Source organism: Leuresthes tenuis, unplaced genomic scaffold, assembly GCF_036924035.1.
Source record: "Leuresthes tenuis unplaced genomic scaffold, fLeuTen1.0.hap1 SCAF_7, whole genome shotgun sequence".
Taxonomy (NCBI): Eukaryota; Metazoa; Chordata; class Actinopteri; order Atheriniformes; family Atherinopsidae; genus Leuresthes; species Leuresthes tenuis.
In genome coordinates, this window is record NW_027325361.1 from 17,940,734 (window position 1) to 17,968,278 (window position 27,545).

Sequence of the window (27,545 nt, forward strand, 5' to 3'; positions counted from 1 at the left end):
TGGCAAATTATACCATTTTGCTCCTGAGAAAACACAAAGATGAAAATGAGCTACTGAAGACAGAAGAAACGGTAAGACCTGTGAATTATCGGCGAAAAGGGTTGCTCATTCAAAAATATGTGCACCTCACTCTGTGAGTAACATTTCTAAAATTTCAGATGTCGGTTGATATAAGAAACTCTCTGCATCACTGGGTGCTGACAGGAGCACTGATCCTGTTTTCCATAAGTAAGTGTGCACAATCCAGCTAAACTTTTGCTTTATGATAAGAATGATAACAATAATAGTTAGGGAATTATCACTCATCAGTTATTCGTTATTCATAACGTCATCGATAATCATTATTGGTGTACTTCACAGATTTCACACACAAAGTTTTGTTTGTTCAACGTTCGAAGTACAGCTTTGTTTTATGAAGTAAGTCTGTGCTTTACAAAGTTTAGAATTCTAAATGACAGTTTTTAGTGTGGCAAATGGGGATTGTGAGGTTTTTAAGATCTTTGGCTCACAGTGAGGAGTCAAGGTCAGAATACCTTAGACTTTGCTTTGCCAGTTTCCCTTTTAAATCTGTCTGTAGTACCTGCTTCAGTCAAGCATAACTCAGAGGTAATGTAAAGGGCTTTTAGATAAAGGAAAAGCTAATGAAGACCAATGCAAATAATAACAACAATGATGATACTGGTATTAGTAATTATAATAGAAAGAAGAAGAAGAATCATAAATAGGATTGTTATTATTATCAATATATGTCAAATCTTAGACCTAAGCAGCATTGGTGGAGCACAGGCATGGATGTACAACTACAGCAGAGGTCCAAACCAGCAATGGCACGAGGCCCGCCAGTGGTGCCAGAAGCACTTCACTGACATGGTGGCCGTCCAGAACCAGGAGGAGGCAGACTTTCTCAACATCCAGCTGCCACGTAACCCAAAATATTACTGGATAGGCGTTCGCAAGGTGGCTGGAGAGTGGACCTGGGTGGAAACCAATAAGAATATTCCTACAGAGGCTCAAAACTGGGCGTCAGGAGAGCCAGATGACTCAGTAGACCAGGACTGCGTAGAGATTTACATCAAGAGGGAGAGAGACACTGCCAAGTGGAATAATGAAAAATGTGAAAAGCAGAAGGGAACCCTCTGCTACAGTGGTAAAAAAAAAACTCTTTACTTTTTTGATGGAGTCATCTGAATATTTAAATCCATCACAGCATGTCAGAACTCACTCTGTTTATCTGCAGCGTCTTGCACAAAGGAGTCTTGCAGTGCTCATGCAGACTGTGTGGAAACTGTGGGGAGTTACACCTGCAAGTGCCATCCTGGTTTCATCGGTCCTCGCTGTGCAGAAGGTGAGCGATATTGAGCAACATTGTCTTGAGCAAAAATGTGAGTAGTTGCTGTGGAATCAATGAGGAAACAAACCAGGACGAAGACTGATCATTTACGAGTCTGAATCAGTAGACAAGCAGCATGCAATGTCTACACAGTCAGACACAAAGCTGCTCATCATTCTATAGTGAGTTTCTCTCTTTGTGTAATACATAAGTTAATACATAATGTCTTTACTGTTATCTGCGCCCACTGTCCATGATCAGTTCCCAGAGAACATACTATTATTTTCAACTTCTAACTTTATCACACTTCCACTATTTTGTGAGATGGTTTATTTTGTCATTTGCTTTTGCTACAGCGATCACATGCAAACCCTTGCCAGATCTCGAACAAGGTTCTCACCACTGTATCCATTCCTATGGGTCCAATCGTTTCAACTCTTCCTGCCATTTTAAGTGTGAACTTGGCTTTCGATTGATAGGCGCACCCAACCTCCAGTGCCAAGCCAGTGGAGATTGGAATCACCCTGTTCCTCTGTGTCAAGGTACATGGCAACAATATGAAAACAATATTTAATTTTTGATGTAAAAGTTTCCAAGAAAATACTTACCATTGTCTCTTACAGTTGAACAGTGTCCAGCTCTGAACCACACAGATTTCAGCAGGGGTAGCATGAACTGCAGCCACCCCATCTCCACTCATAGCTACAAGTCCACCTGTGAGTTCAGGTGTGATGAGGGCTATAAGCTCATTGGACAGGGCCACATACAGTGCAACCACACCGGCCAGTGGACGGCAAGTGTGCCAATATGTACAGGTAAAGTGACTGTCATGGCAGTAGAATATGTTTGACCAAATGTGTTTTTAAACTTCATCTTTGGCTTTCTGTGAAGGCTAGTGGAACATTTCATGGGACTTTAATTTTTTGTAACACTTGATAACAGATTGACTGCCACGTTTTCCATATACATAGCGCTGAGTATGTAGTCACATCCTGTCTGGACCATTCAGCATATCAGTTTCGGCTGAAACCCGTCATTCCGTCACTTCACAGGCATTTATGTCTGCATTGGACAAACAACATTATGATTTAACATGGGTGGGCAGTGGTGTTTTCCTGGAACATAAATTGTATTCATACCCCCACCTCATGTTCAAACCTCATGAGTCAAAGGTGATGTGTTTCATAAGAGCGTTGATCTGCATCGTGGGACATTTGTGTGATAGATATCTGTGTCTCATCACAGTGAAAAAGTGCCCCACCATTGTCTCCCCCGTTGTGGGAAACATGACATGTGTGGACACAGTGGAGCCTTTCTCCTTTGGCTCACAGTGTGACTTTACCTGCCAGGAGGGCTACTACCTAAGTGGAGACAACACACTCACATGTTTGGCCTCAGAACAATGGAGCCAACCTACACCTACATGCGCAGGTGGGTCACAAGTTAAGAAGTTTTTCTTTGTTTTTTTTTGGATGAGTTACTGCAACATACACTTTCTGAGTATAAACAGTATCATGCTGAACAATGACGTCTGCTCTTTTTTAGTGGTACAGTGTAATAGTCTACAGGCTCCACTTCATGCCTTTATTCAATGCCAGGACCCAGTAAAGCAGTATAGCTATGGCTCAACATGCACTGTGCAATGTGAGGAAGGATTTGACCAGATTGGAACAAATGTGACAACATGTTCCTCACGGGGCAACTGGAGTCATGCACTTCCTGTTTGCAAAGGTATGAGCCCATAGGACCCAGTACTCAAATATAAATCAGAATAAATGCAGCATCGCCTGCTCTGATTGACCATTTAGCTGATTTTTTTCCTCTTTATTTATGTATTGACTGATTGACTTATCATTTTTGCCAAAGTAATGTGTGTGTAATTGACCTCTCCTCATCTGTCTTTCTTCAAGCTAAGCGGTGTAATTCAATCATTTCTCCGCTTAATGGCTCCCTGTCGTGTTCTGACCCAAATGGTCCCTTAAGTTTTGGTTCGAGGTGCTCAGTAACCTGTGATGAGGGTTTTTTATTAAATGGGACAGCAAGAATTGAGTGCACCTCTCTGGGGATGTGGAGCACAGACGTTCCTCACTGCCTGGGTAAAGAAAATGCTGAATTTCTGCATCCTTATCTGAAATCTAAATAAAATCGGCAGAAGAGCTTATGATTTTATCTTTATCCCACTCATTTTGTTTGTCTATTCATCTCTTTTTTTCCTCTCCAGCTCAGAGATGCGCAACTCTGAATTCTCCCCATCACGGCTCCATATTCTGCTCTGATCCTCATGGAGAGTTCAGTTTTGGTTCTCGTTGTACGGCAGACTGTGAGGACGGTTTTTTCCTGAATGGGACAGCTGACACAGAGTGCACCTCTGCAGGCACATGGAATATCGAGATTCCAGTTTGCTTGGGTAAATGACAGCATAAATCCCTGTATTTTAGGTTACTGATCAGAAATCAGAACACAAGCTCTTACTTTGATAGCTTATATGACTTAACTTTAAATCTTTGCCAAGAAATTCCTCTTTTTCTGTTTCCATTACAGCAAAGAGGTGCCCCACTCTCAAATCCCCCCCTGATGGCTCTTCATTTTGTTCTGGTCCACATGGAGAGTTCAGTTTTGGTTCTCGCTGCACAACAACCTGTAAGGAGGGTTTTGTCCTGAATGGGACGACTGACATTGAGTGCACTGCTGGGAGCACATGGAGCCCCAATATCCCGCAATGCCTGGGTAGAGAAATGGCTCAGTATCTTCATCCAAATCTAGCTGTCTGGAGCAACACAGAGATTGTAATTTCAATGTTCATATATTGTTCTGTACTTGAATTTTGACAGAATGAAACTGCTTTTCTCTTTGTTTTTCCAGCTAAAAAATGTCCCCGTCTGACCTCGCCCTCTCATGGTTCTTTAGTCTGCTCTGATCCCTACAAAGAGTTCAGTTTTGGCTCTCGGTGCCAATCAACCTGTGAGGATGGTTTTGTCCTGAACGGGACAGCAAACACAGACTGCACCTCTCTGGGAACTTGGAGCAAAGCTGTCCCAAGTTGCCTGGGTAAAAACAATTTTGCTAGTGATCCATACTCTGTACTTTTTTACCAATTCGGGTTTCTGAATGTCTCTTTCTCTCCCTCTCTCTTCCAGCTAAGAGATGTCCCACTCTTAGCTCTCCATCTCATGGGTTCTTAGTCTGCTCAGGTCCCCATGGAGAATTCAGTTATGGTGCTTATTGCACTTCAACCTGTGAGGACGGCTTTCTCCTGATCGGGGCGGCTGATACCGAGTGCACCTCTGCAGGCTCATGGAGCAGAGAAATGCCTCAATGTCAGGGTAATAAATCAAAACACGAGAGAGCTCATTTTATTCATACCCTCCTGTTATCTGCCATTTCTTATAATAATCAACACATGTCAATCATTAATTTTTTTAATGGCAAGTTTTGCAAGAAATGTCCATCATTCTCATGGAAAGTGAAGCTGAACTGAACTCAAATGGTGCGTTTGATTTTATCTGCAGCACGTCCATGCCCCCTACTGGACAGAGCACCACAGCGTGGAAAGATGAACTGTAGCCATCTGAACTCCCCTTTCAGTTATGGCTCACACTGCGACTTTGAATGCAATGATGGTTTCTGGCTTAAAGGAACATCAGCAGTGGCATGCAACAAATCAGGCCACTGGAGTCAGGATCTGCCCACATGTCAGCGTGAGTTCCCAGCATAACCTTTAGTTCACAAGATTTGCTGTAATTGAAGAGCTGATCTTTTGAAATTGTTACATTTTCTGTCCTTTTCAGCTGTACAGTGTGAGGACTTGCACGTTTTGTCCTTACCACTGTCTATGAATTGCTCTCATCCACTGGGGAAATTCAACTTTGGATCTCAGTGTCTTTTCACCTGTGAAGACGAATTTTCCCTGAATGGCTCTGCATTGCTGCTCTGCTCCTCCACTGGGCATTGGAGTGACAGTGTGCCCGACTGCATAGGTAGATCATCTGTGTATATACCAATCATTACCAGATACAAAACATACACTAACCAGTTCTAAATATTAAACGTTAACCAGAAGATCATTATTATTATTTATGAAATTATTGTACATTTTCATTTTGTTTTTTAGATGGAAACATTCTTTCTGTCTACCTCTACTATGTTCTTCCAAATGAGGGCAAAAAAATTATGTCTGCAACAACATTGATAACAACACAGAAAATACTTGAGTTGACTGTGTTATTTTTGTGTGGAAGGTATGTCAATGGGGACTATGTGGCTGCTGTACGCTAGTACCGGGGCAGCATCTGCTGTTGCGATACTTGGCCTAATTGGACTGGCTTATTTTTTAAAGACATCGTTTACGAAAAGAGGTAAGAGCAACTCTGATGATGCTGATCTACACATATACATACAACAACATAGCTGAGTGCATTTCTAATCCAAAATTTTGATCTTTGTAGGAAAAATGATCATGTCTGAAGAGCCAACATGGGGAGACAGGATGAATCCTGCATTTGAATTTTGAGATTTTTCTCTTTTCGGGGACTTTTTTGTTTTCTGTTCTAATCTTAACAAGAAGCTCGGTAGTTAGACATGATGCTTTTCAGTTCCCACCCAATTGTTATCGTATGTGAATACCATTCATGCATGACACTTGAAGTTTGTGTGTAGCTTTAGCTTTTTATTAGCGTCTAATGTGCATAAATGTGAATAATCTACTGATTTCCTTTTTTCATCTTTTTGTTTCATTCATGGCTGACTTGATCAAAGTAAAAAATCAACCACGTCTTCAGCAATCTGTCAACATTGTCCTGTGACATACAGAACAACACGGGATGACCCTTTCTTGCTGGTGACTCCCCTCAACAGCAGCTCTTTTAAGTCAAATTTGACATGCAAACAATGTGCGGTCAGATGGAGATAACGTAGATAATCTCTCATTTGCCTAATTGCCACAAAGCGTCAGTTTCGCATATTTAGTGATCAGGCAGCTCTTGTCAAATATTGGTCAGTAGATAAACTAATCTCAGTCACAGCTCAGTGTGTCACACTGGGCTCTGATTTCACACTGTTACTACCACATGTTAGATATTAACTTGGTTTCATATTGTGAATTTCTTGCCATGAAAGAGGTTTAAATCCATACTCTGGAAATGAATTTACATTTAATAGCTGTATTTTATGCATGTCATTTTTCATTTAGTTTATCTGCACTTATAGCATACCACTACACCTTCTTTATGTGTGGCAAAAGGCCCTTTGGAATATCTTCAGCAACGCATGTGCATCTGTCTTGGTGCTGCAACAGCATGACGCCAATTAAAGCAGTTAAAAGACAGAGGGTTTGTGGCCTGAGCTTGGCATGAGGGGTGCAATAAATAACCGACTGTTGACAGGAAACCGTTTGGCTACCATCGGAATAATAATGAGGCTATTGCTGCCTGCTGTGACCGTATGATCACAGTTTGATTATTTGTCTCATCCCACTCATATGTGTGTGTGCCAAGAGCGCACACACTCACACACCAGAGGGGAAAAAGCCCCTCAGGTGACTACCTTGGCTTGATTTCCTGATATTTAAGTCTGCTTTTTCATCCCTTCAACTATCTGAAGATACAAGGAAATGCATTATGATACAGCAAAGGATGTTGTTCCTCCTAACACATGAGTACATACATGCGCCTGCCAGCAGATACAGACACAAAGGGACTCACAGAAACACACACACAGGTATTCTCTGCTACACACTTCTAAGCTCTGGTTGGCTGTAGCGCACTACGGTGACAGACAGTTAGATTGTTCCTGACCATTGACTTGCGCTCTCTGCTCTGCAAGGTTTGATTTCATAGTGGGAAATAGGAGATGGGTCTTGGGGAGGGTTCATGGCTGGGGCAAGGAGGCACTCCGTACAGTGGGGCTTCATATCTCGGTGTCACCCTGGGCATTCTTCCCTGACACAGCTTTCAGCCCCTCCGTTGTCTGGAGGCACCCTCCCTGGGTTTTCTCACCCTCCCATCCCAGGACTGGTGCATTCCAGCTGGGCACAGTGCCTGGGTGGTCGCCTCTCTCCCCCCCAGTCTTCGAGTGGAGGAAGGAAAAGACAGAAAAATGCGGGAGGCACAATGTGAGCGTTGATGAAGGCGGTGTGGATGTGATGCTTATCTGCAGCTGACCCATACGGCTGTCATAGCCCGGCATTATACAATCTTATGATCCACCCAACGACCAGGGGAAGATGTCACACTGACCTGTCACCTAGATGGGACTGATAAGAACTGAGGATGGACTTGACCTGCTTCTAACCCAAAGCAGGAATAACACAATGTCTTACTAACAAATCAGCCTGTGCTATGAACTCACTTCACAGGTTCATTTTTTTTTATTTTCATCACTCTTGAGTCATTCAAAATTAACAGCATACACACATTGTGGGAATAAATAGAAATACACACCCAAACAGCTATTTACATGAACAGATGCAGTAATACTCTTATAATCTGGAGAGGACCGGCAGAATCACGCATGCACGATTTACACACATTGTACACTGTACAGAGGGCCTGTAAAGCAACAGAGGCAGTAGTGTAATATAGTTTTTTTAAGAGGTGAATATGGTATATTGCATGGCATCACAGTGTACCCACGTCCCTTTCCCATAGTTTACCATCCATTTTCTTAACTACCAAAGCACTTTGGAGACAAAAGAGGTTTCCAGAGTGCATTGCCGAGTGAGGGAGGTGCACAGCTTCTCACCGAGTCCGATCTCTACCTTCAGGAGGTGAAGTATGAGTCCTGCATGGAGTAGAGGCGGTCAATAGGAGTCAGTGGAGAGGAGTCACCCAGAGAGAGGCAGTCGCTGTCAGCCACATGATACAGAGGATCCCTCTCCATGTTCCCATACAAGCCTTTAAAATCTGGAAAAACATTTTTTTTTTGTTTTGTTTTTACAAAAATCAGGAAAATAATCAATGATCATTAGTAGAATCACTTCACACATATCCCACACAAAGTTGTGTTTATTCAACATTTGGAGTACAGGTGTGGTTTATGGAGTAAGCCTGTGCTTTTCAAAGTCTAAAATTCTAAAATCCTGTCGACGTTTTCAGATGATGACAGCTTTTAGCACGGGGAATGTAGGATATTACGTCTCTGAGTTCGATCCACACTGAGGAGTGAAGGTCAGAATATCTTAGCGTCTGCATTGCCAGTTTCCCTTTATAGATCTGTCTGGTGTACCTGCTTTGGTAAAATATAACTCAGAGGTAATATAAAGGACTTTTAGGTCAAGTAAAGGCTATCGAAGTCCAATAATAACAACAATAATGAGAACGATGATGATTGAAAAAAAAAAAACTGAATTAGAAAGATTTTCATTGTGGTACATTATTTCCATTATCGTAATATATATTAAGAAAATATATTATGTTTTGTTGTGAAGCAATAAACAGCTGCACATTAAAGGAGATACAATGTAGAAACTAATATGGAATGACATCACCAAACTATTATTTTCACTGTCAAATAATCGGGTTAACCTTTCAAAGCAGTAAGAGTGCATGTTAATCAGTGGTCATTACTTATTGTGTCCTTATTTTACATTTCACAAAAGGTTATAATAAATTGAAGAGAGAATTGTTCATCATGGCTTGACCGCCCTGAAGTCTTTTACCGTAAGGGTGCATGTGATCCCCTGGCATCTGAGGCGGGGTCAGGCCCTGTCTGAAGGGGTCTGTGTCCCAGTCCTGCTGCTCTAGTGTGGTGAGTTCCATCTGCTGCTGTGGCGGCTCAATGTGGGCATAAGGGTGCCCGAGGCGCTTTATCTCAGAAGACAAACTGCCATGGGAGGGCGCTGTGGAACACAGGAGATCACACTTAAAGCTGTCTGATAATGTCTCTTGATGAGCTTTGTTCTAATAGTGTTATTTTATCCATTCAGCCTTTTAGGAGCTCTATAAATTGACTCCACAAAGTCACACATGTCAAAAATCCTTTCATCGATTTACACCAGAATCTCCTGCCTTTCTAGACGTTTGATTTTGTTGCCATTTTGCTAAAACATTTCTGAAGCAACTTTTCGCACCTCTAACTTTTGAGACAACGTTGACCTCTTTTAAAACATGATTTGTACACACCTGGTTCCAAAGAAAGTTGGGATACTGGGTATAATGCAAATAAAAAGATTATGCAATCATTTGCAACTTTTATCAACCACTATAGTATCCCTCATAGAAGAAAGTCAGAGAGACATTTAAGTACTTCCTGATAAACATGAGCTCATCCTGAATTTGATGGCAGCAGCACATCTCAAAAAAGGCAGGGACAACAAAAGGCTGGAAATCTAAGTTGTACTAAAAAGAAACAGCTGGTGAAACTAATTGGCTTAATTGGCAACAAGTTAGTGACAAGATTGGGTAAAGAAATGGGCACCTTAGAGAGGCAGAATCTCTTAAAAGTAAAGTTTAAGTAAACTGCAAAACACAGTATCTCTGAGTGATACTGAGTGTTTCTCAGTGTAAAATTGTGAAAACTCCTCATATTCCATCATTCACAGTACATAATATCATCAAAAGATTCAGAGAATCTAGAGATAGATTGGTGTTTAAGGGACACAACAGATCATTTTTATGGGATGCCCGTGATCTTCAGGTCCCCAGGCAGCACTGCATTAAAAACAAACATGATTCTACCTGTGTGATGAGAGGAGTGTTCACACTGCTCCTGAGTCTGCTGCTGCTCCTGCTGCTGCTGTCTCCTGGCCAGTTTCTTCATCTAAACAGCACACATTGATATGCAGTTCATACATATATATATACATATCATATACATATCATATCATATCATATCATATCATATCAGCTTAGTGTAAAAAATGAAGGAAGAAATATTTTTTTCTTTCTTCTCAGTCTGTCTGCCACCCAGGCATGTGAGTGTGTTCACTCAGTTGCAAAGTATTAACAGTGGAGTAAAGGGCATCTGTCAGTGAAGGAGGGAAACCACACATGAGCCCACTTTGTGAGGAAATATTGGGTTTAATCTACAGTGATCTCTCAGTGGGATGTCATCAGCTTCCTGTATGAAGAGATAACCAGGCTGATTTTCACTCTGGCTTACAAACACAGTGCATAAAGAGTGCTTTTATTAGCTGCACATGTGACTTTGTGCAAGTGTATGTGTGTGTGTGTGTGTGTGTGTGTGTGTGTGTGTGTGTGTGTGTGTGTGTAATGAACATTACTTTGGCTCTTTGGTTCTGGAACCAGACCTGCACAACCCGGACACTCAGACCGGTCTCTGCTGCCAAGGTCTCTCTCACCTTGGATTAAGATTCAGGAGGGCAGGAGAAAGACAGAAAGGGAGGGTTAAACAAAACTGAGAGAAAGAGCAGTCATTTGAAGGTTATGAAACCTATTCCTTATGATCTCCCACAAAAAGAAAGGAAAATATCACAAGAACAGATTTCTGTTGCAGCTCTTTTGGATTCTTAAAGTCAGTTGGTTTTGTGAGGAATTTAGAAATGTCATCGATATCGATCCACATACCCACTAGCAGCACATTACTAGGATATAAAGCATTGATGTGAAAGTGTATCACACTTCTGGTGACTTGAAATCAATTTTATTGCATCAAGAAATTCTTTCATCGTGGATCCTATTATAGTGACATAATCAATGGTCTTCTGTTTATTTTCTGTTGTAATTGCTAGTTAAATGTTTGCCACAGTCATGAAAGAAAAAAATTAATTAAGCTATCATCTTATCAAAATAAAAAAAGTTTTTTCAGGGTGTCGTGTGACAATTTCCAATGCAAGTTTCTCCATACCTTTCGGCAAGGTTTGGATGAGACCTCAAAGGATGCTTTAAAGGTGCGTCTTTGCTGAGTGGTCAGAATAGTGCGAGGTCTTTTGGGACGTTTGCTCTCTCGGTCATCTGCTCTACCTCGCCTGCTTGTGGCCCTTACGGACTCATCCTCTTCATCCTCATCATCATCACTTTTACCTGGTGGGTAGACATGATTAGTTAATTAATGTAAGAATGAGGGGGAAAAAATACTCCGAAACTAATTTCCACCAAAGCAAAGTTCCTGGCATTAATCTGAGATGTTGAATGCATTGTTTGCATGTGGTCCTTTATGACAGTAATTCTTTAAGTGTTTTTTTAAAGATCTCACCTCTTTCCATCAGCTTGTCTGATTTTGTCATTGGTCTGTCTTTAACTCCATTTCCCAGAATCCTTTTAGCAGCCTAATGTGACAGAGCGCCAGTCTATCCACTTGCTATTTATTTTGAGTTTATGCAAAAAGCAAGTAGTCCTTTTTGCCATAATCATCATATAATTTTGTCCATTCAAAAGCTAATTTGCCAAAATGACACACATTCAAAATCACTGAGTGAAATTTTGGTCTATGATATGGATGTCAGTAAAATACGCAGTTGCTTAAGCAATGCATGACTCATGATGAATTTATGTGAATTTATACAGCATGTATCATGAATGTCTGTCACTCACTTTTAACAAACAATCAAGACACAAATTGATAATCAGCTAAAGAATACTGTGCAAGATTCTGTCTACATAAATCAAAATTCTATCCAATCAGATGGAGCAGATGCAATATTACATAATACAGTACATAATTATGTTAGGAAAAAAACAACTTTAATATTTCTGAAATGCTGCCAACTTGATTTCACATTGATTCATTAATGATGTATGACGTAACTATGAATTAATGTTGGTGAAATCATCTATTAAGAATGAAATAAACGTGAGATAAGATATAAAATATAATGACTTAATAATTTCTTAATGGTGAGCAACAAGAGTCTATAAAGAATATTAAATTAATTTATCTAATAAATCACCATGAATAATTTCTGAGCTTTAAGTATATATATTTCTATATATATATATATATATATATATATATACATATATAGATTTATATATATATATTGTCTGCTTCTCTTAGCTGAGGCTGTGCCAGCCTCCATCAAGGTTATACTCAAGGTAATATACAGTACTAAATTTGGGACCTCTTACGACAATACTGAACAAACGATTTAAAAACTTCAAAGCGCACATAAATCTTCAACAATGAGTGTGTACCTGTGTCAGAAGACGTAGGACTAGCCAGACACTGGTGGTAGGCCTCTCTAGCACATAGTAGCCGTCCCTCCCTGAGGACGCAACGGTCTCCAGTCTGCAGGCGGCAGGAACAAACACTGCAGGTGAAGCAGCGCAGGTGGAACACAGCGGCCCCTGCACGCATCACCAGCTCTGCAGGAGAGACGGCCTCTGCACAGCCTCCACAACGCACTGCAAACAGTCTGGAGAGGACGGTTGGCACAAAGAGATAATGTGAGAATTCAGAGAAAAAAGCTTTTGTTTTGTCTAGGTACTGGCGGACCCCTCACGTCTCAGTAAAATGGGGCTTCATGAGAGAAAAAAAAACGCTTGGTAGATCTGGGTAATGTTTCTGACTCGAGCTGTCACTCAAAACCAGGGCCAGCCTGACTTCTCCCCTTTCCTCCTCCTCCTCCGACTGACCCAACCACTCAGGCACATACCCTTAGCGTGTCTGGTGTGTATCTTAGCGCCTGGCAACCAGGACTGGTGGGCTTAGTCCCAGAGACTGTTGCCGTGGCTCCGACTGCCGTGTCCGAGGCCGTGCTCCTGGGGACGCAGGAGAAAGGTTCTCGGCAGGCCATGGCTCCAGGCGGAGGGGGGGAATCAGATCTCCTGGTGGGAGAGACTGAGCTACTGGTCCCAGGAATTATCCGTGGAATTATCCTTAAGTCTGCTTAACCAGAGTTGGACAAAGATAGAGCCGCCCCCCAAGCAGCAGGACCATTGTCCTCTGGCTGGCACCACCACATTTTGGGTCTGTCATGCAGGATGATACGTCATCATTCTGGAGCTGCTGTTTGTCTCCAGATCTGACTGGGTCACCAGAGCAGTCAACACAGAACCATGAGAAAGTGACAGCTTTTTTGTCTTTACCTTAAAAAGACTGCATAGAGCTAAGCCCATGTTCATCTCTAATTTAAGCATTTTCTTGAAGTTTTTTCTCTCACCATTAAAAATACAATAGAGGCATGAGAGGCTATAGTAAACAATGTCAGTGGTGTTAAATTTTCTATCAGAATGCAACAATGCAGGGATAATTACAGAAATGTATAATAAACCTTATATTGGCCACCTATGTGATCAACTCCAGATATTCTGAACCACAGGGATTGAGTTTCATCTGAAAAATCCCTCACGAAAACCCTATTGTCACTTCTAAATGTTCATTAACACATATTTTCTCCTTATTGTTTTAGTGACCTCCATTTGTTAACAGTAAAAGATACCGTGCTGTAGAAATTATTTTCACCATCCAGATGAAAAAAAATCCCATGAAAAGCAAAATAATTACAGAAATTCGAATTTGATAATGATTTAAATAAACTTCAAATAAACCAATGAATTCCGTTTGACTCCTTTTTGAATAATTTCACATTAAAATTTTTAGCACATTTTTTACAAACCAACAATGCTCAAACTAAACATAAAAAAACCACCCCTGTGGAGATATTCCTGTTAAGAGGTCTGGAGGTGCAACATCCTAAAGCCAAACATTGCTAAGACCTCTTACTTGCACTCTGTGGTCACTATGGAAACGGCAAAGCCCATTCCCAGAATCTCATGAGGGTCGGTCGGACCACTTGACCCATCACAGTCATCTACCCCACGGCCTCATTGGTATGTGCTTTAATATGGCATGCATACCGTCGGTGGTATGCGCATTGCCATGGCAACACAAGATGCATCCACCAAATATTTTAAAGAAAGTGTGGTCGAAGAAATGCCCGGAATGCTTGCGGGTCTCTGTGATACAGCAAAGTGCTTTACTTGATGTCTCCATATGATGCTAATGCCAGATGACAGTGAAGGACGAACTATGGCCATTAACGGTTTGAGATCATTCATGTTTCGAGAATCCCTCTTCCATTACACGTCTTGTCCTTTTCGCCTTATTAGCGAAGAGTCTCTTAAGAGTCGTTAATGCAAAGGTAAGAGTACCTCCAATACTTATGGAGCAGCTTAAGGTGTTTAATATTTCAGAGTTTCCGCTTACACGATTGGCCAAGAGTCTTTGCTAGAAGAGCGGGAACACTCCGTCACGCTGGATTTAGACACGCAAATTAGCGACAGGAGAAATAAGTCAGCAAAATCTTGCAATATTCCACATTGACGTGGTGCAAATGGAGCACTCTTGAAGTAGATGCACTGTATAATAAGATGAGTGTTGTGTAGAGTGCAGAAATGTACACACACAAGCACAGACTTCTCCTCACAGCCCCCCATCCTCATTGTTCTTGCTCTGACTTCAGAGTTGACCTATGGCAGTGAAGACAAACAGACTGCTGGTCTGATGGACAAGCAGAGAGACAGATCCTGTTTCTGGATCAGGTTAACGTGGATCCTTTGCTGAACACACACAAACCATCAGAGGCTGCATATCGGATACACATCTTCGGGTCAAGTGCCCCACTAGTCACCCTGCTGATCTGACCCTGCCCAATCTGCTGTTCAGTCCACCTGCCAACTGAACCGTTTAGCCAATCTAAATCTACTGACAGTCCAACCAGCCCAACATATCACATTGTCTAACAGGAATCTGCACACAGCTTTAGAATATGACACTACAGCCAGCTGAATGTGGCCTATTTAGTGACTGATACGGGTCAGGCAGAACAAACAACAAAAATTATTTTCTTGACAAGTTACTCAGAGGTTCTCAAACATTTTCTGGCTTCACATGTACCAGATCTCAAAATATTTATCAATAATTAACTTGAATCAAGTTAGTTTCACAGTTTTCATTAAAGTCCGGATTTGGTGTTTGCTTGGAACATGAGCGACCTGGTTGTTTGTGTGTCTGTATGCATTGTCATTAAAACATTCTATTCTATGATGTAGCAAATATTGAAATGTGCAGAAAAATAACCAAGAAACTAAAATAATCCAATCACGCCACACATACTTGTCAGCATCTAAAATGATAGAGGAAACAACCTCTACTCTCAAATATTGTTTGTGACAAAAGGATTCTTTTTAAAAATACAGATTTGGATGGGAAACATTCAAATCAAAACCAACAGTAATATTGATTATCGCACCACTAAATCTACAAAAGTTAAAACGATTATCTTTGAGTTGTAAATATAGATGTACATATACTATATTAATTAATTTTGACACTGTGCTGTATGAAAAAATTCTTAAATTACACTTAAAAAGTGTTTCTAAAATTGTAAATACTTAAGCAGCTTTTAGAAAACATTTCACCTGTAATGATTAACAGTGATAACTACTTTATAAGGTATGTCAAAGCCCCATCATGAATACTGTTCAAAACTTTTGACTATTTTTTCTTCTTTAATTTTTTTGCATTATGCACCTGAAGATTTTAAACAACGTTTGTGGTCTCAAGTTTTTATTTTTTTTACTGATTAAACCTATATTTGTATGTTACCTTTTGTCTTGTCTTCATGAACCATGTCCTCGTATTCTGGCATCACATTATTTATCAAACCGTTTGATATGAGTGAACAATAACTAAATTAATCTTTTACTTCTTGTGTTACAGCATTTGGTGCTGGAGCTTCTCAGATTAAACATCAGCGCTTAAGAACACTGACTTCAGAAACTGCTGGCAATGTTGTTTTGTAACTCCATGAGGAGGCCAAACCCGGTGGTCTGGCTGGCAGTCGACCACACAAGCAAACATAAAAACAAGGCGAGATCCAGACAGACGATACAGCGTGTGGTAAGAGACAAATGTTGTCGCAGTATGGAATAATCACACCAGTTCTGCTTCAAAAGAAAGAGGGGAGCGGAACGTAATTTGGTTGGTGAGAAAAAATATTCTGGCACAGTTTTAAAACAAAAGTAAAGCCTGCGTGTGATTGGTGTGTCACAACCCACCCAGACAAGACAGTGGGGGAAAGGGGGGAACGGAGGGGAAGGCGGTGAGGCTCAGAGGCGGAGCCTTGGCAGCAGGCCTCCTGCTAATTGGTCAAGTCAGATATCTCACGGTTGGCTGGGCGTTGTCCCATCGCTCAACACAGGGGCTGCTGTGAGAAGAGCTTTCCAGATGCCACTGCACATAACGCCAGAGCTCATGGAGCGCCCTGTCCCACAAAATAAGTTCACACCATCCTCACCATCTCCCTGGTAGGGATGCACCAGACCTTCTGACATATGGCTCTACTCTCCTAATTACTTCTCAGTCCTGCTCTTTATTCTGCACTTTGGCCTGATGGTGTTGTTATCTCTGCTGATCACATGAGCACTGTGGAATTTTTACATTTACAAGAATGAACGCAGTTATCTATTTATCGTTTGAAATGTCCGTTAGAAAAAGAAAGCAATAGGAGCGCTAAATCTGCTTAAAATCACTAGTTTGAGTGTCAAATTCCAACATGCATGGGGCTGCAGAGTAATACATTTGACAAGGAACATGATGGCATCGCATGCACTGTAACAAATCTTGCTTCCTTGCCTGCTTGGCAGATTAACCATCACTAAATTGTTCAGAAATAATGTGAGCTGTTTCCTTTTAGGGTGTGTGGGTTTAATCTTGGCTCTTGTTTAGGTGAGAGCGTTTTTTTGGAGAAAAAGTGTGAGGATGAGAAGGTGGGCAAAGGGGGGGGTCAGTGATTTTTTTTTTGTTGTTGTTTTTTTTTTTTAAGGAGGGGGGAGTTACCATATGTTGTGCCCAGCTTGCAGTTGCCACGCCGATGGACCTCAGCATTTTAACACATTTTGACAATGTGTCAGTTGAGCTCTACCCCTGGTTGTGCATGAAGGTGGGACCGTGTTATTGTGTGTGTGTGTTTGTGGATGAACACTATACAATAGTTTTCTGACATTCCAGCTCCCTCGCCACCCCTTCCTCCCACAGTCACCTTGCTCCTTCAGTGCACTGTGCCAAATTTGCTGGAAGTTAGTACTGTACACCAAATAGGTGTGTAAAGTTTGCACACAAGAGTTGCCTAAAGTGCACCTGTATGTACAACCTTAGCAGCGCATTTACTGTCCATTGCTATTCACAAAAATATATCTGTATGTCTTTGACTCTCATTCTTTCTCTCTCTCTCTCTCTCTCTCTCTCACACACACACACACACACACACTCACACACACATTCTTAGTCAAGGTCAGATGTGGACAAGGCCTCTGTTGTAAAAACTGGATTAATAATACACAAATATTTTTCATCACCAAGCCGAAACGTACAATGAAATGAGTAAAAGAAAAGAAAATAGGCGATTGTTAAGCCGTGGATAATTGGAAGTGCATCAACGTGCCACAAGATGTTTTCTGCAACATGGACTTAATAGACGCCACTCGCTCTATAAGCAACTAGGTATTGCACTACAACTTTTATCTTGGCCAACTAAAATAGTAAAAGATTTTGCCTTTCTTTATGACAAAGAATAACTTGAAGAAATAGCTATGTGAATAGGGAACATGGACTTAAATTGCATTATTTCTAATCAGTAATACAGAGTTAGAGATGTGCACTCACTCAGCATAGTCCCGCTTGCAGTAAAGTTTGCGCTCCCGCAGAAAGCAGGAGTTGCTGAGCGACTCCCCGCACGCGGCGCACCGCACACACTCCTCATGCCAGAGGCCGTCATTGACTCTGAGCAGGAATCTGTCTCTGATCGGCCGGTGGCACCCGGCGCACACGGCCGTCCGATCCACATCTGCATTGTGAAGAAATAATCAAATGAGCGCCTTTTCTTTTAAAGCAGGACGCAACTGAAAAACTGGCTATGTGAGTGCAGCTGAAGTGGCTTAACTTCTTTATAATATTCGTAAATATTTGCTTGCACAGTTTGTCATACTTTAAAGGGACTGCCACATATCAGAGGTCAATTACTGCATTTTATTTCACATTTACCCTAACGATAACATTTTGATGACAGCTGAGCAAGAGGTAATACTACAAATCAGCTTCTGCAATTAGAATTAGGTCTTTAAAAAAAAGGATTGTTTCCAAATGTTATAAAAGTGGTGTCAGCGTGCATTTTCACTCACCTAAAGATATAGCCGGAATATTCATTGCAACCGTCTGAAAAAAAACACTGCAAAACATAGTTTGACCAAAAGTTAATGCACCGGAAACATTTTAGACGACCCTTATTCATCTTAAACTTTGTCATTTTATGAGCTGATGAAACGCTTACCGGGACAACGCGAGATTCCAACAACGCCACAGAAGTATGTTGGTGATTCCTCTCAGAGCATCTCCGACGCTCAAAATCCCGCCGCAAGTTGCTGCTGGGCGCGCAGCAGCGTATCAAAGTTTCTCCTCGGTGCTTCCGACGACCTCTCAGAGTGCGCGCTTATGAACTTATCAGGCTGTCCATCAAGTATCCTTTAAGGAGTCAATGGGAAGGAGAAAGAGCCAGGGGGACTTCCTTCATGTGCAGGTGCAAGTTACCTCTCTCAGTCTCCCCCCTCCCTCTGTCACTTTCTCTCTTCCTCTGTGCGTCTGACTGTCTGTCTCTCTTCGCGGAATGATACAAATGCAGCCACACGCTGCCTTGTTGTTAGTATTTATGAGGTGAAAGGAAGGTTAAAAGTTCAGGGTTTGAAGTGATAGATAGATAGATAGATAGATAGATAGATAGATAGATAGATAGATAGATAGATAGATAGATAGATAGATAGATAGATAGATAGATAGATAGATAGATAGATAGATAGATAGATAGATAGATAGATAGATAGATAGATAGATAGATAGATAGATAGATAGATAGATAAGTTTCTGTAATTTAGACCTACATTACGAGAGCAAGTTTCTGCAGAATTTACCAATCGGAATATAGCCATGGAATATAGACGCATCCTCAAAAAAAACGTTTTGAGACGTTTAAAGACAAAAGAGGATATATACACCTGTTTAGGATAATCTTTATTGGTAGATGTAATATGTGTTTGATTTTGAGTAAGGTATTCAAATCATTTTATTCAATCAAATCATGTTATCAGTTTGAACAAGTATCATGCAATTTTTTTCCCTGCAACCTTTCAGAATATGACATAAACATATATTTAAAAAATTATAGATTTTTTTTACAGCATCATCACTGTGTTTTTGTTTTTGTTTTATCTGTATTTTAGTCCCACTGATTCTGATGGATCCCAAACTCAGTTGCGTCAGTATAATCATTTCTGCTTCCACATAGATCAACCACTTTATTACCATAGGTCTAACATTGCGTGAGTACCTCTTTTTGGGCAAACAGATCAGACCTATTAGAGCGCTGACACAGAAGCTGTACAGATGTTCTTTGGTGTCTGACTCCAGGATGACGGCAGCAGATCTTTAAGGTGATTTCTCTCACTGGGTTGGGCTTCTCAGTTTAGGGTATGTACCAGCTGCTCAGAATAGGGTCTGGAGAGTTTGGAGACCAGATCAGCATCTTTCATTTTTTTGCAGTGTGGATGCGATGTTGTCCTGTATGGGGCAGGTTGCTGTTGTCAGAAAAGCCTCTGCTATGTTGCCATGTGGCAGAGTGTTTGCTCTGCAGCAGTCTTTAAATGGGTATTGTTTAAGGAAAAAACAGATTTGCTGGTGTGGTTTTGGTCCACTTATCCACACAGGAGAAAAAAAATTGCTTCAAATGTCTACAAAGTTGGTTTGAGCAATTGATTTTCTCTCATCATGATGAGACTGTCATGGTCTATGAGTTTTGTGTTTTGATTTTGTCTTTTGGTTTATTGGTACTCTTACGTTCTGGTTTTCCCTTTTTGTCATCAGTTTTCTTCCTGTAGTTTGGTTTCATTGTTTCCCGTTTTATTTTGTAGTTTGCCTTGTGCATTCTGTTGCATTTACTTCCTGTGTTACACCTGGTTTATATTGCTCATTAGCTCTCACCTGTTGTCAGTTCTCTCCTCATGCCCTTAGGCGTCCTCCTGGTTTTTGTTTTCTCCTTGCCGGATCATCGCATGTTGTTCTGTTCCCCTTTGGATTCTCTGTTGACTTTTTCATGCCTTAGTTTTGTTAATTAAAGCCTCAGAGACCGTCAGGTTCTCTTCGTCTCCTTCTCATTCCTGCATTTGGATCCACTTCTGCAAAACTTATGACATAACTTAATAGGTGTTGTCTCCAGGATGAGATTGCCCCTATCCAAAGGGAACAAAGTTTCACTGACTGGTTTGATGAGTGTTTGAAATGATGTAAAATACATTGCTCATAACAAGCAAGCTAAAGAACTCACTGCTGTCCTTGAAATGATTGGTCTAACTCAACATGTAAGTGAGCCCACCTACAGCAGAAGGCACACTCTGAGTGTTGTAATCTCAAATGTGGTTGTCGTTGATGTTGCTTTATCTGATCATTTTTGTGTTTTCTTTGACCTGTCTGTTACACCCAAACCAGGCAGTTGGGTCAGCAGTTGTTTAGGGAAGACTCATAAATGACAGAACAAGGCCACAGTTTATGCAAATGATTAGGTTTGAGAACACCCTGTGTTCTAATGTTGATGATCTGTTGAATTCTTACGCATCAAGTCTCTTAAATGTTTTGGATACCATTGCTCCTGTCAAGGTTAGAATAGTTAAAAGTAGGCAAAGGGCGCCATGGAGAGGAGAAGAGTAGGTCAGGGCACAGAAAAGGGAGTGCCGGAGAGCCGAACAGAAATGGCGCAAGTCAAAGCTCCAGGGTCCATTATGAGATTTACAAAGAAAAGCTATGTGTGTTCAACCAGACTTTGCGTGGAACAAGAAATAGTTATTTTTCTGAAATCATCAAAAACTGCAGTAACAACTCTTGTGTCCTGTTTGCTACAGTAAACAGATTAACAAGCCCCCCAGTTTCACTGCCTTTAGAACTAATTTCCACATCTAAGTGTAATGAGTATGCAAAATTCTTTAATGACAAAGTTCAAGGCATTAAAATGCAATAATTTCCACAACACAAATAACTACTCTGCAGCCAGCTAGACATCTAGAGCTGATACATTTCACATTTTGTTGAAATTAATTACTGTGTCTCACACCTGTGGGGTTCCCCAGGGGTCAATCCTGGGACCCCTATTGTTCGATTTGTACATGCTTCCATTAGGCCATCTAATACGAAGCTATAATGTGTCCTACCACAACTATGCAGATGACACTCAGATCTATGTGTCATTGACGGCAGGAGAACATGGGCCTATAGATACATTGTGTCACTGCAGTGAACAGATCAGTGTGTGGATGCAAAACAATTTTCTCCAGCTAAACTCAGACAAAACTGAAATCATTGTCTGTGGAGAAGAGAAAGTGTTATCAGTCACCTTGAGACTCTCTCTCTAAAACCTAATAATCAGGTCAGAAATCTAGGGGTAATATTGGACTCAGACCAGTACTTAAACAGCAACATTAAATCAATAACATCAGCAGCTTTTTACCATCTAAAAACATTGCCAGAATCAGAGGAATAGTGTCTAAACCAGACTAATCCATGCGTTTGTCTCCAGCAGGTTAGACGACTGTAACGGCCTACTCACTGGGCTCTAAACGGGCTGTAAGACAGCTGCAGTACATCCAGAACACTGCTGCTTGAGTCATGACTAGAACCAGGAAAGATGACCATATTAGTCTAGTGCTCAGGTCTCTGCACTGGCTTCCTGTTGCTCAGAGAATAGACTTTAAAACAGCTCTGTTTGAGTACAAGTCTCTTCATGGTCTAGCGCAAAGTACATCTCTGACATGTTAGAGCTATATGAACCAACTCGGACTCTGAGAACCTCAGGGGGGGGTCTCCTGCTGGTGCCCAGAGTCAGGACTAAACAAGGTGAGGCTGCATTTAAGGTTTATGCTCCTAAAATCTGGAACAGTTTTCCAGAAGATTGAGACATGCCTCAACTCTGAAACTGTTTAAATCCAGGCTGAAAACAGTTCTATTTAGCTGTGCATATGACAACTGAAAGTATTTTATCTGCACTCTTCACTTTTAATTTAATTTAATTAATTAATAATTATTTCTTATGTTTTATGGAATGATTTTATTTGCCTTCTTCTGATTTTATGTTGCTGTAAAGCACTTTGAATTGAATTGTGTACGAATTATGCTCTACCAATAAACTTGCCTTGCCTCACAGCCCTCAGTCACCAAATCTTAAACCAGATTAACTCTAATGGGAGCTTTCAGGCCGGCGTCTTGGACAGTGTTCATCAAAACACCAACTAAAGTGATATCTTTTGGAGGAACAATGTTTTCTTCCGTTACTAAAGCTCTAGAGACTTGTATAATCAACGCCCTGGCACACTGAACGCAACTTACAATGTCGCTTTATGTTGTTTTATTCCTTTAGGATTTTACTCATTTGTAGTTCTCTGTGAATTCCTTTCCCCAAGTAAATGGATGTCAAACACACTGTGGGGAAGGGCCGTCTTTCTATCATTGATTCTCTAGTGCTGCCATCTGGTGGACAAAAAGTGAAGACGCAAGGAGGGAACAACAAAGTCGCCTCTAAACTTTTCAGCAAGAGTAAAGGCACTATCGCCACAGATCAGCAAAATCACAAAACAAACATACTTACATTTTAAATAACTTTATTCTGTAAGAATTCTTAAATGTGTTTTTTATTTTTTTTTATGAAATGTAAGGATGGTTTCTGTCTTTATACAATTCCTCTTTGAATAAAATATGATTCCTTTTCAAATTGCATTGGGTTGCTTTTAAAACAAACACCTGAAATTATCTATTTACAAAATCTGTTAACAACTCTATTAGAATTCATTTTGACAGCGTACTCTCCCCAAACCCTCAAAATACATTTTTTTCTTATTTCAATCATATATTTTTGTGCTTGGTACAAAATATCTGGTTTTACAATTTCAATCAAATCTTTTCATTCCATCTTCGCATCGCTCACAAAGTGGGAGTATATACAGAGGGGAGGGGAAGACTGGTGTCATGTGATCTGATGGGGCGCCTCCAGCATCTCCATCAGGAAGGTGTCAATGGGTGTGTCCCCTATTAGCTTGAAGAAGAACAGATGCTCCAGACACTTGAGGCCAATGGAGCGCAGGGCAGGCAGGCGGAGCAGCAGTTTGGCAAACCTAAAAATAATGAGAGGGGTGCTAATTATTCCAGTGCACATCATTGTAAACTGAGCCTCAAACTCTTTTCCAAATGTCCTCAAATTTGTCATAACGGCGTCGCCGTTTACCACTCTAAACCAAATTAAAAAATCTAAAATATTTTGTCATCAAAAAACTTGCTGTAAGTGACTCTTGTTATATTCCTTTGTGCTTAGTATTTTACTTTAGTGTTGATGTTTTTTAGGACAACACATGCACGCATTGACATCTGAATGAGCTGAAACTGTTAGATCCATACCTTTACCTCACATCTGTGGTTACTAGTTACTTAACAATGGTAAAACAATATGAAATAAAATAAAATATATAGTGTATTTTCATGTTTCTATGGTGTCATTTATTGCTACCATCATCTGTAACAAACACTGTCATCCTAAAGCCTTATGAATTTAATGCTCTGATCAAGACAAAGTGTTACTAATGTATTGAGCTGCGTAGTAAAGTGTCGTCCTTCCTAGACTGTGCCTCCCGAGCAGCAATCAAACAGCGCTGTTTAATAATGTTGAATGGTGTAAAGTAATAAATTTCCCACCTGCCGGGCTGGTCTGGGTATTTTTGTTTTGTATAAGCCTCCAGCGAAGCGTAGACCTTTTCTCTTAGTCCCTCCACTTCTGATGGGTTTGACAAACCTTTTGCATCTGAAACAAACAAAAAGGCAGGTCACATTATGTTTAACTAGTATGTGAGAATTAGGCTGCAAAGCGATCATCAAAACGTGTGAAATTTTCCACTTGAGGCATGTTTCTGAAAGCGTTCCTTTTGAGTGGAGGCCAGACTGACCTGGGTTGAAGAGGACGATAGCTCGCAGGCAGCCAAGCTCTGTCTTGTCCATCTGCATATCTTTCATTTTAGAAACTAACTCTGTCAGGACTCTGCAGAAAATCAAGATCGGCACCACGTCAGCTGTAGGAAACCTTTTCAATTTTCGATTCAAGATCAAAATTCAACTTATTCATCATCACACGACACAAGGTTGCATAACTGAGTGACAAGATCTAACCCCTCTTGCCACTGCCCAATTGTGGCTTGTGTTTATTGCTTCCTACCTGTCGAAGATGGATCCCACCCCTGCACTGTGGGCGCTACTTCTGTGGACGTGAAGACCTGTTGCCAACAGTATGCCGTCTTTAACCGTGACTGAGCGATGTGAGAAAGAGGCGATGAGCAGCTCATTCCAGCCTGAAAAGATAAAACACAAATTGCAAAATTATCCATCTAATATTTGCTGTGATTTGTCATTGTTGCCTTTTCCGCCACAAAGTCTCTCATCGGGGCAAGTGTGCGAAATGTCTCACCAGCAGAGGTCAGCACTAGTGCGACTGCAAACTGCACTGTTGGGACTTGGCAAATAGTCCAGTTATATTTGGTTTCACTGCTCCATTAAACTAGATGGCAAAAATGTGTTGAGCAAATGTAAAAGACTTAAATAGCCTGATGGAATGAAGTGCTCTGAAGAAATACTACATGTCCACGAGTACAAAAGGTTACATAAAGAGCTGTTGGAGGATACAGATCTGTGTGTGTTTGCGTGGGTTTAAATAAATGACTTTTCCATGTACATATGGTTGTGAACATGCGTTTGTGTGCCTACCTGCTCGTAATAGGATGACCTGGTCATCTAGGGGGAGTTCTGAGAAGTGCGGGATTCTTTTGGCCCATTCGACCAAAGTGAAGAGCTGCTTATCTGCTGCTTGGCAGATATTAGTGACAGGGTCATTGGTCTGGAGAGGAGCAGAAAAAGGAAAATGGCAAAACAGTACTGTCATAACTGTGCTGCTAAGCTCCCTCTGTGACATCTAAAGTCCCACTCAGATTCAATAAGCAGGTGTAGCTGGGGCTATTTTTGGATACTTTGTCACCAGCAATTTTCCCTGGTGACTTACGAAAGTTAAAACAGTCTTGAATTTCACCTACAGAGAGACAGAGAGGCCAGAGCGTTGTAAATATCTTACTGTATAGATGCAAACTCAAATGTTGCCTTACAAATGATTAACAAGACAAACTATCTCTTCTGGCACAGTCTGTGGTTTAAGCAATAAGCTGCCGAATCAGTGTCTGGTGAGTGATAGTTTTTAAATGCTTTTAAGTCTGAGTAATTTCATGCAAATTTGGGTTAGGGTTAACTTTCAAAAGCCAGACCAAGCTAAGTGACTGTGATCCTTACGGAGTTCCCCGGGCTGCCGTCGCTATACGTCTCTGTTTTGGGCTCTACAGCCAGCTCTGCATCCAGAATCTTGTCCACAGGCATGTCCTCATTGAAACTGCTGGTAGATTCCACCTCATTCTCCCCACGCTCCTTCCCACGCTGCCTCTCTTCCTGCACAGCTACACACACACATGCGCACACACACACACACACACACACGCACACAAATATTTAAGATCAAACAGCTCATGTTTAACATCCTTTACTGAGCGTCAGAAAAAATCAGCAGTGTTGACTCTCGTATAAAAAAATCTCATCTCTGCAGTTTGTCTGGAAACACCCTCACCGCTGACGGCTGGTGCCAGAGAGTCTGTTTAGTATGTGAGCCTGTGAAATCGGTAATCCTAAAACTGAAGGACGTGTGTTTCTAACTTCTGATACTTCATACTTCTACTCACAAAACTTTGCAGTGTTTTTCTCACTAGGTTCATCAGAGAGTTAGCTACTTTATAGATTTTGTACAAAGAGATTTATTCATACAGAATGTGTGAAAAGCTTGTGAAATATTTTTCAGTGCTTTGTTATCGATTTAAAGTGCCTCCCTGAAAATGAGCTGCTAATCTTTTGCATGTTCTAAGCTTTTAACCGTGCAAATTTACAGCTGTTTCATTCGAGAATTTTCATGTTCAGACAAAGATGTTGTGAGGGTTTCTCTTTAAGTTCTGAGTCTATTTTCTTGCTTTTTACAAACCAAACGATAAGTCAATTCATTTAGGAAATGATCAGTTACATGAAGACTTGTTATTTGCAGTCTGATACTGGATGCGGTAACGGAGCTCCACCTCCATCAGTCAACAGGGAAATTGTGTTTTGGTTTTATTTCACGCACACAGAAGATCGGTGGACCAGTCATTGAGTCCACCAGACAGAAATCTGTGAAGCCACAAAGCTCAGACCTGAGCTGTTTCATGTCATCGCAAATTTGAATGTGTGGGGGTCACGGTGTGTACAATCTACCGCCCATAAACCTACGCAGCAAAAGAGCAAGTAATCAATACTTAATGTAACTGATACATATAGACTGTCTCCATGTAGATTTTTATTAGCACATTTCTTAACTTAAAACGATAAATAAGCGTGAATAAGTGAATAAGAATCTCACTCTTTTCCTTACGCTTGAATGATTTTCTTCTCTTACACACACCTTCTCTCTTCATGCCCATGGCCAGGCACTTCTGGTAGCGACAGTACTGGCAGCGATTTCGCTGGCGCTTGTCAATCAGGCACTCCTTGTTGTCTCGACACGTGTAGGTGAGATCTTTACGGACGGTCCTCTTGAAGAAGCCTTTGCAGCCTTCGCAGCTGTACACGCCATAATGCTTTCCTGTGGAACACAAGCCCACAACAATCAGCCCTGCTTTGAACCACCAATATGCATGGTCTGCCACACAGATCATGCAGCATAAGACCCACAGTGGGGCCTGTAAATCTCATTTTGGAGACATCTGTGGATTGAGAATATATATTGATACATATACAGAGAGACAAAATTGAGATCTGAAAACCTGACTAAATGCCTTATAATGCTTTGTGTTTGTGGCGAATGGGGGGGAAAATTTGTCTGCCTGTCTTTATCCTCCATCCTTAATCTCCAACATTACCTGAGGAGCGATCCCCGCAAATGGCACAGATGTGCTTTGACATCCCCCCTGGGCTCGTACACTGGTAGTTGATGTTTCCTAGATTCTGTAGGCCCGGTGGAGGCTTGATGTCCTCTGAGCTGCTAACGCTGTTCATTGAGTTCATCTGAGGATGACGAGAAGACAGAAAAGAGAACAAAGAGTTGAAGCTGAGGTGGCCAGAGCTGAGAAGCACAGAGCAGAGGAGGAAGCACAGAGGAAGTTAAAAGTGTTAAGCAGTCTCATGACAC

General features: G+C 41.1%; 3 protein-coding genes across 5 annotated transcripts in view; 1 reads left to right on the forward strand and 2 right to left on the reverse strand.

Annotated features, from left to right (window-relative positions):
- The first annotated feature begins 8 nt into the window (after positions 1 to 8).
- Positions 9 to 6,458, forward strand: selp (selectin P). Its single transcript, XM_072388703.1, has 17 exons — positions 9 to 71; positions 159 to 228; positions 761 to 1,147; positions 1,238 to 1,345; positions 1,687 to 1,872; positions 1,954 to 2,145; positions 2,576 to 2,761; positions 2,876 to 3,061; positions 3,241 to 3,426; positions 3,552 to 3,737; positions 3,872 to 4,057; positions 4,193 to 4,378; positions 4,468 to 4,653; positions 4,840 to 5,028; positions 5,119 to 5,307; positions 5,569 to 5,685; positions 5,776 to 6,458. The coding sequence occupies exons 2-17, from the start codon at positions 159 to 161 to the stop codon at positions 5,838 to 5,840; spliced, it is 2,805 nt and encodes a 934-aa protein (XP_072244804.1). The 5' UTR covers positions 9 to 71; the 3' UTR covers positions 5,841 to 6,458.
- A 1,620-nt stretch (positions 6,459 to 8,078) lies between these two features.
- On the reverse strand, positions 8,079 to 20,276 carry lmx1a (LIM homeobox transcription factor 1, alpha). Its single transcript, XM_072388795.1, has 8 exons — positions 20,255 to 20,276; positions 17,891 to 18,071; positions 12,418 to 12,638; positions 11,132 to 11,307; positions 10,548 to 10,625; positions 10,003 to 10,084; positions 8,985 to 9,164; positions 8,079 to 8,229 (listed from the first exon to the last, which is right to left on the reverse strand). Exons 1-8 carry the CDS (start codon positions 20,274 to 20,276, stop codon positions 8,087 to 8,089), a joined length of 1,083 nt encoding a protein of 360 aa, XP_072244896.1. The 3' UTR covers positions 8,079 to 8,086.
- A 2,624-nt stretch (positions 20,277 to 22,900) lies between these two features.
- The window catches only part of rxrgb (retinoid X receptor, gamma b), a 28,893-nt gene continuing 24,248 nt past the window's right edge, over positions 22,901 to 27,545 (reverse strand). For 2 of the 3 annotated variants that reach the window (XM_072389638.1, XM_072389636.1), the window contains exons 3-10: positions 27,277 to 27,421; positions 26,778 to 26,999; positions 25,634 to 25,794; positions 25,061 to 25,190; positions 24,516 to 24,648; positions 24,250 to 24,341; positions 24,002 to 24,107; positions 22,901 to 23,427 (exon numbers count right to left, since the gene is read on the reverse strand). In XM_072389638.1, the coding sequence (XP_072245739.1) occupies positions 23,280 to 23,427; positions 24,002 to 24,107; positions 24,250 to 24,341; positions 24,516 to 24,648; positions 25,061 to 25,190; positions 25,634 to 25,794; positions 26,778 to 26,999; positions 27,277 to 27,421 (1,137 nt within the window). In that variant the 3' untranslated portion in view covers positions 22,901 to 23,279. The remainder of the gene's footprint in view (positions 23,428 to 24,001; positions 24,108 to 24,249; positions 24,342 to 24,515; positions 24,649 to 25,060; positions 25,191 to 25,633; positions 25,795 to 26,777; positions 27,000 to 27,276; positions 27,422 to 27,545) is intronic. The other variant, XM_072389637.1, reaches the window with a different exon arrangement.

Coding starts and splice junctions, on each gene's coding strand:
- lmx1a (XM_072388795.1), bottom strand. CDS start 20,276: ATGAGGAGAGAACTGACAACAG. Junction 18,072..20,254: donor GAGGAGAGAACTGACAACAG/GTGAGAGCTAAT, acceptor TTCACAATGCAG/ATGTGGATCGGACGGCCGTG. Junction 10,626..11,131: donor CATCCAAACCTTGCCGAAAG/GTATGGAGAAAC, acceptor TCTTAATCCAAG/GTGAGAGAGACCTTGGCAGC.
- selp (XM_072388703.1), top strand. CDS start 159: ATGTCGGTTGATATAAGAAACTCTCTGCATCACTGGGTGCTGACAGGA. Junction 229..760: donor ACTGATCCTGTTTTCCATAA/GTAAGTGTGCAC, acceptor GTCAAATCTTAG/ACCTAAGCAGCATTGGTGGA. Junction 1,148..1,237: donor GGGAACCCTCTGCTACAGTG/GTAAAAAAAAAA, acceptor GTTTATCTGCAG/CGTCTTGCACAAAGGAGTCT.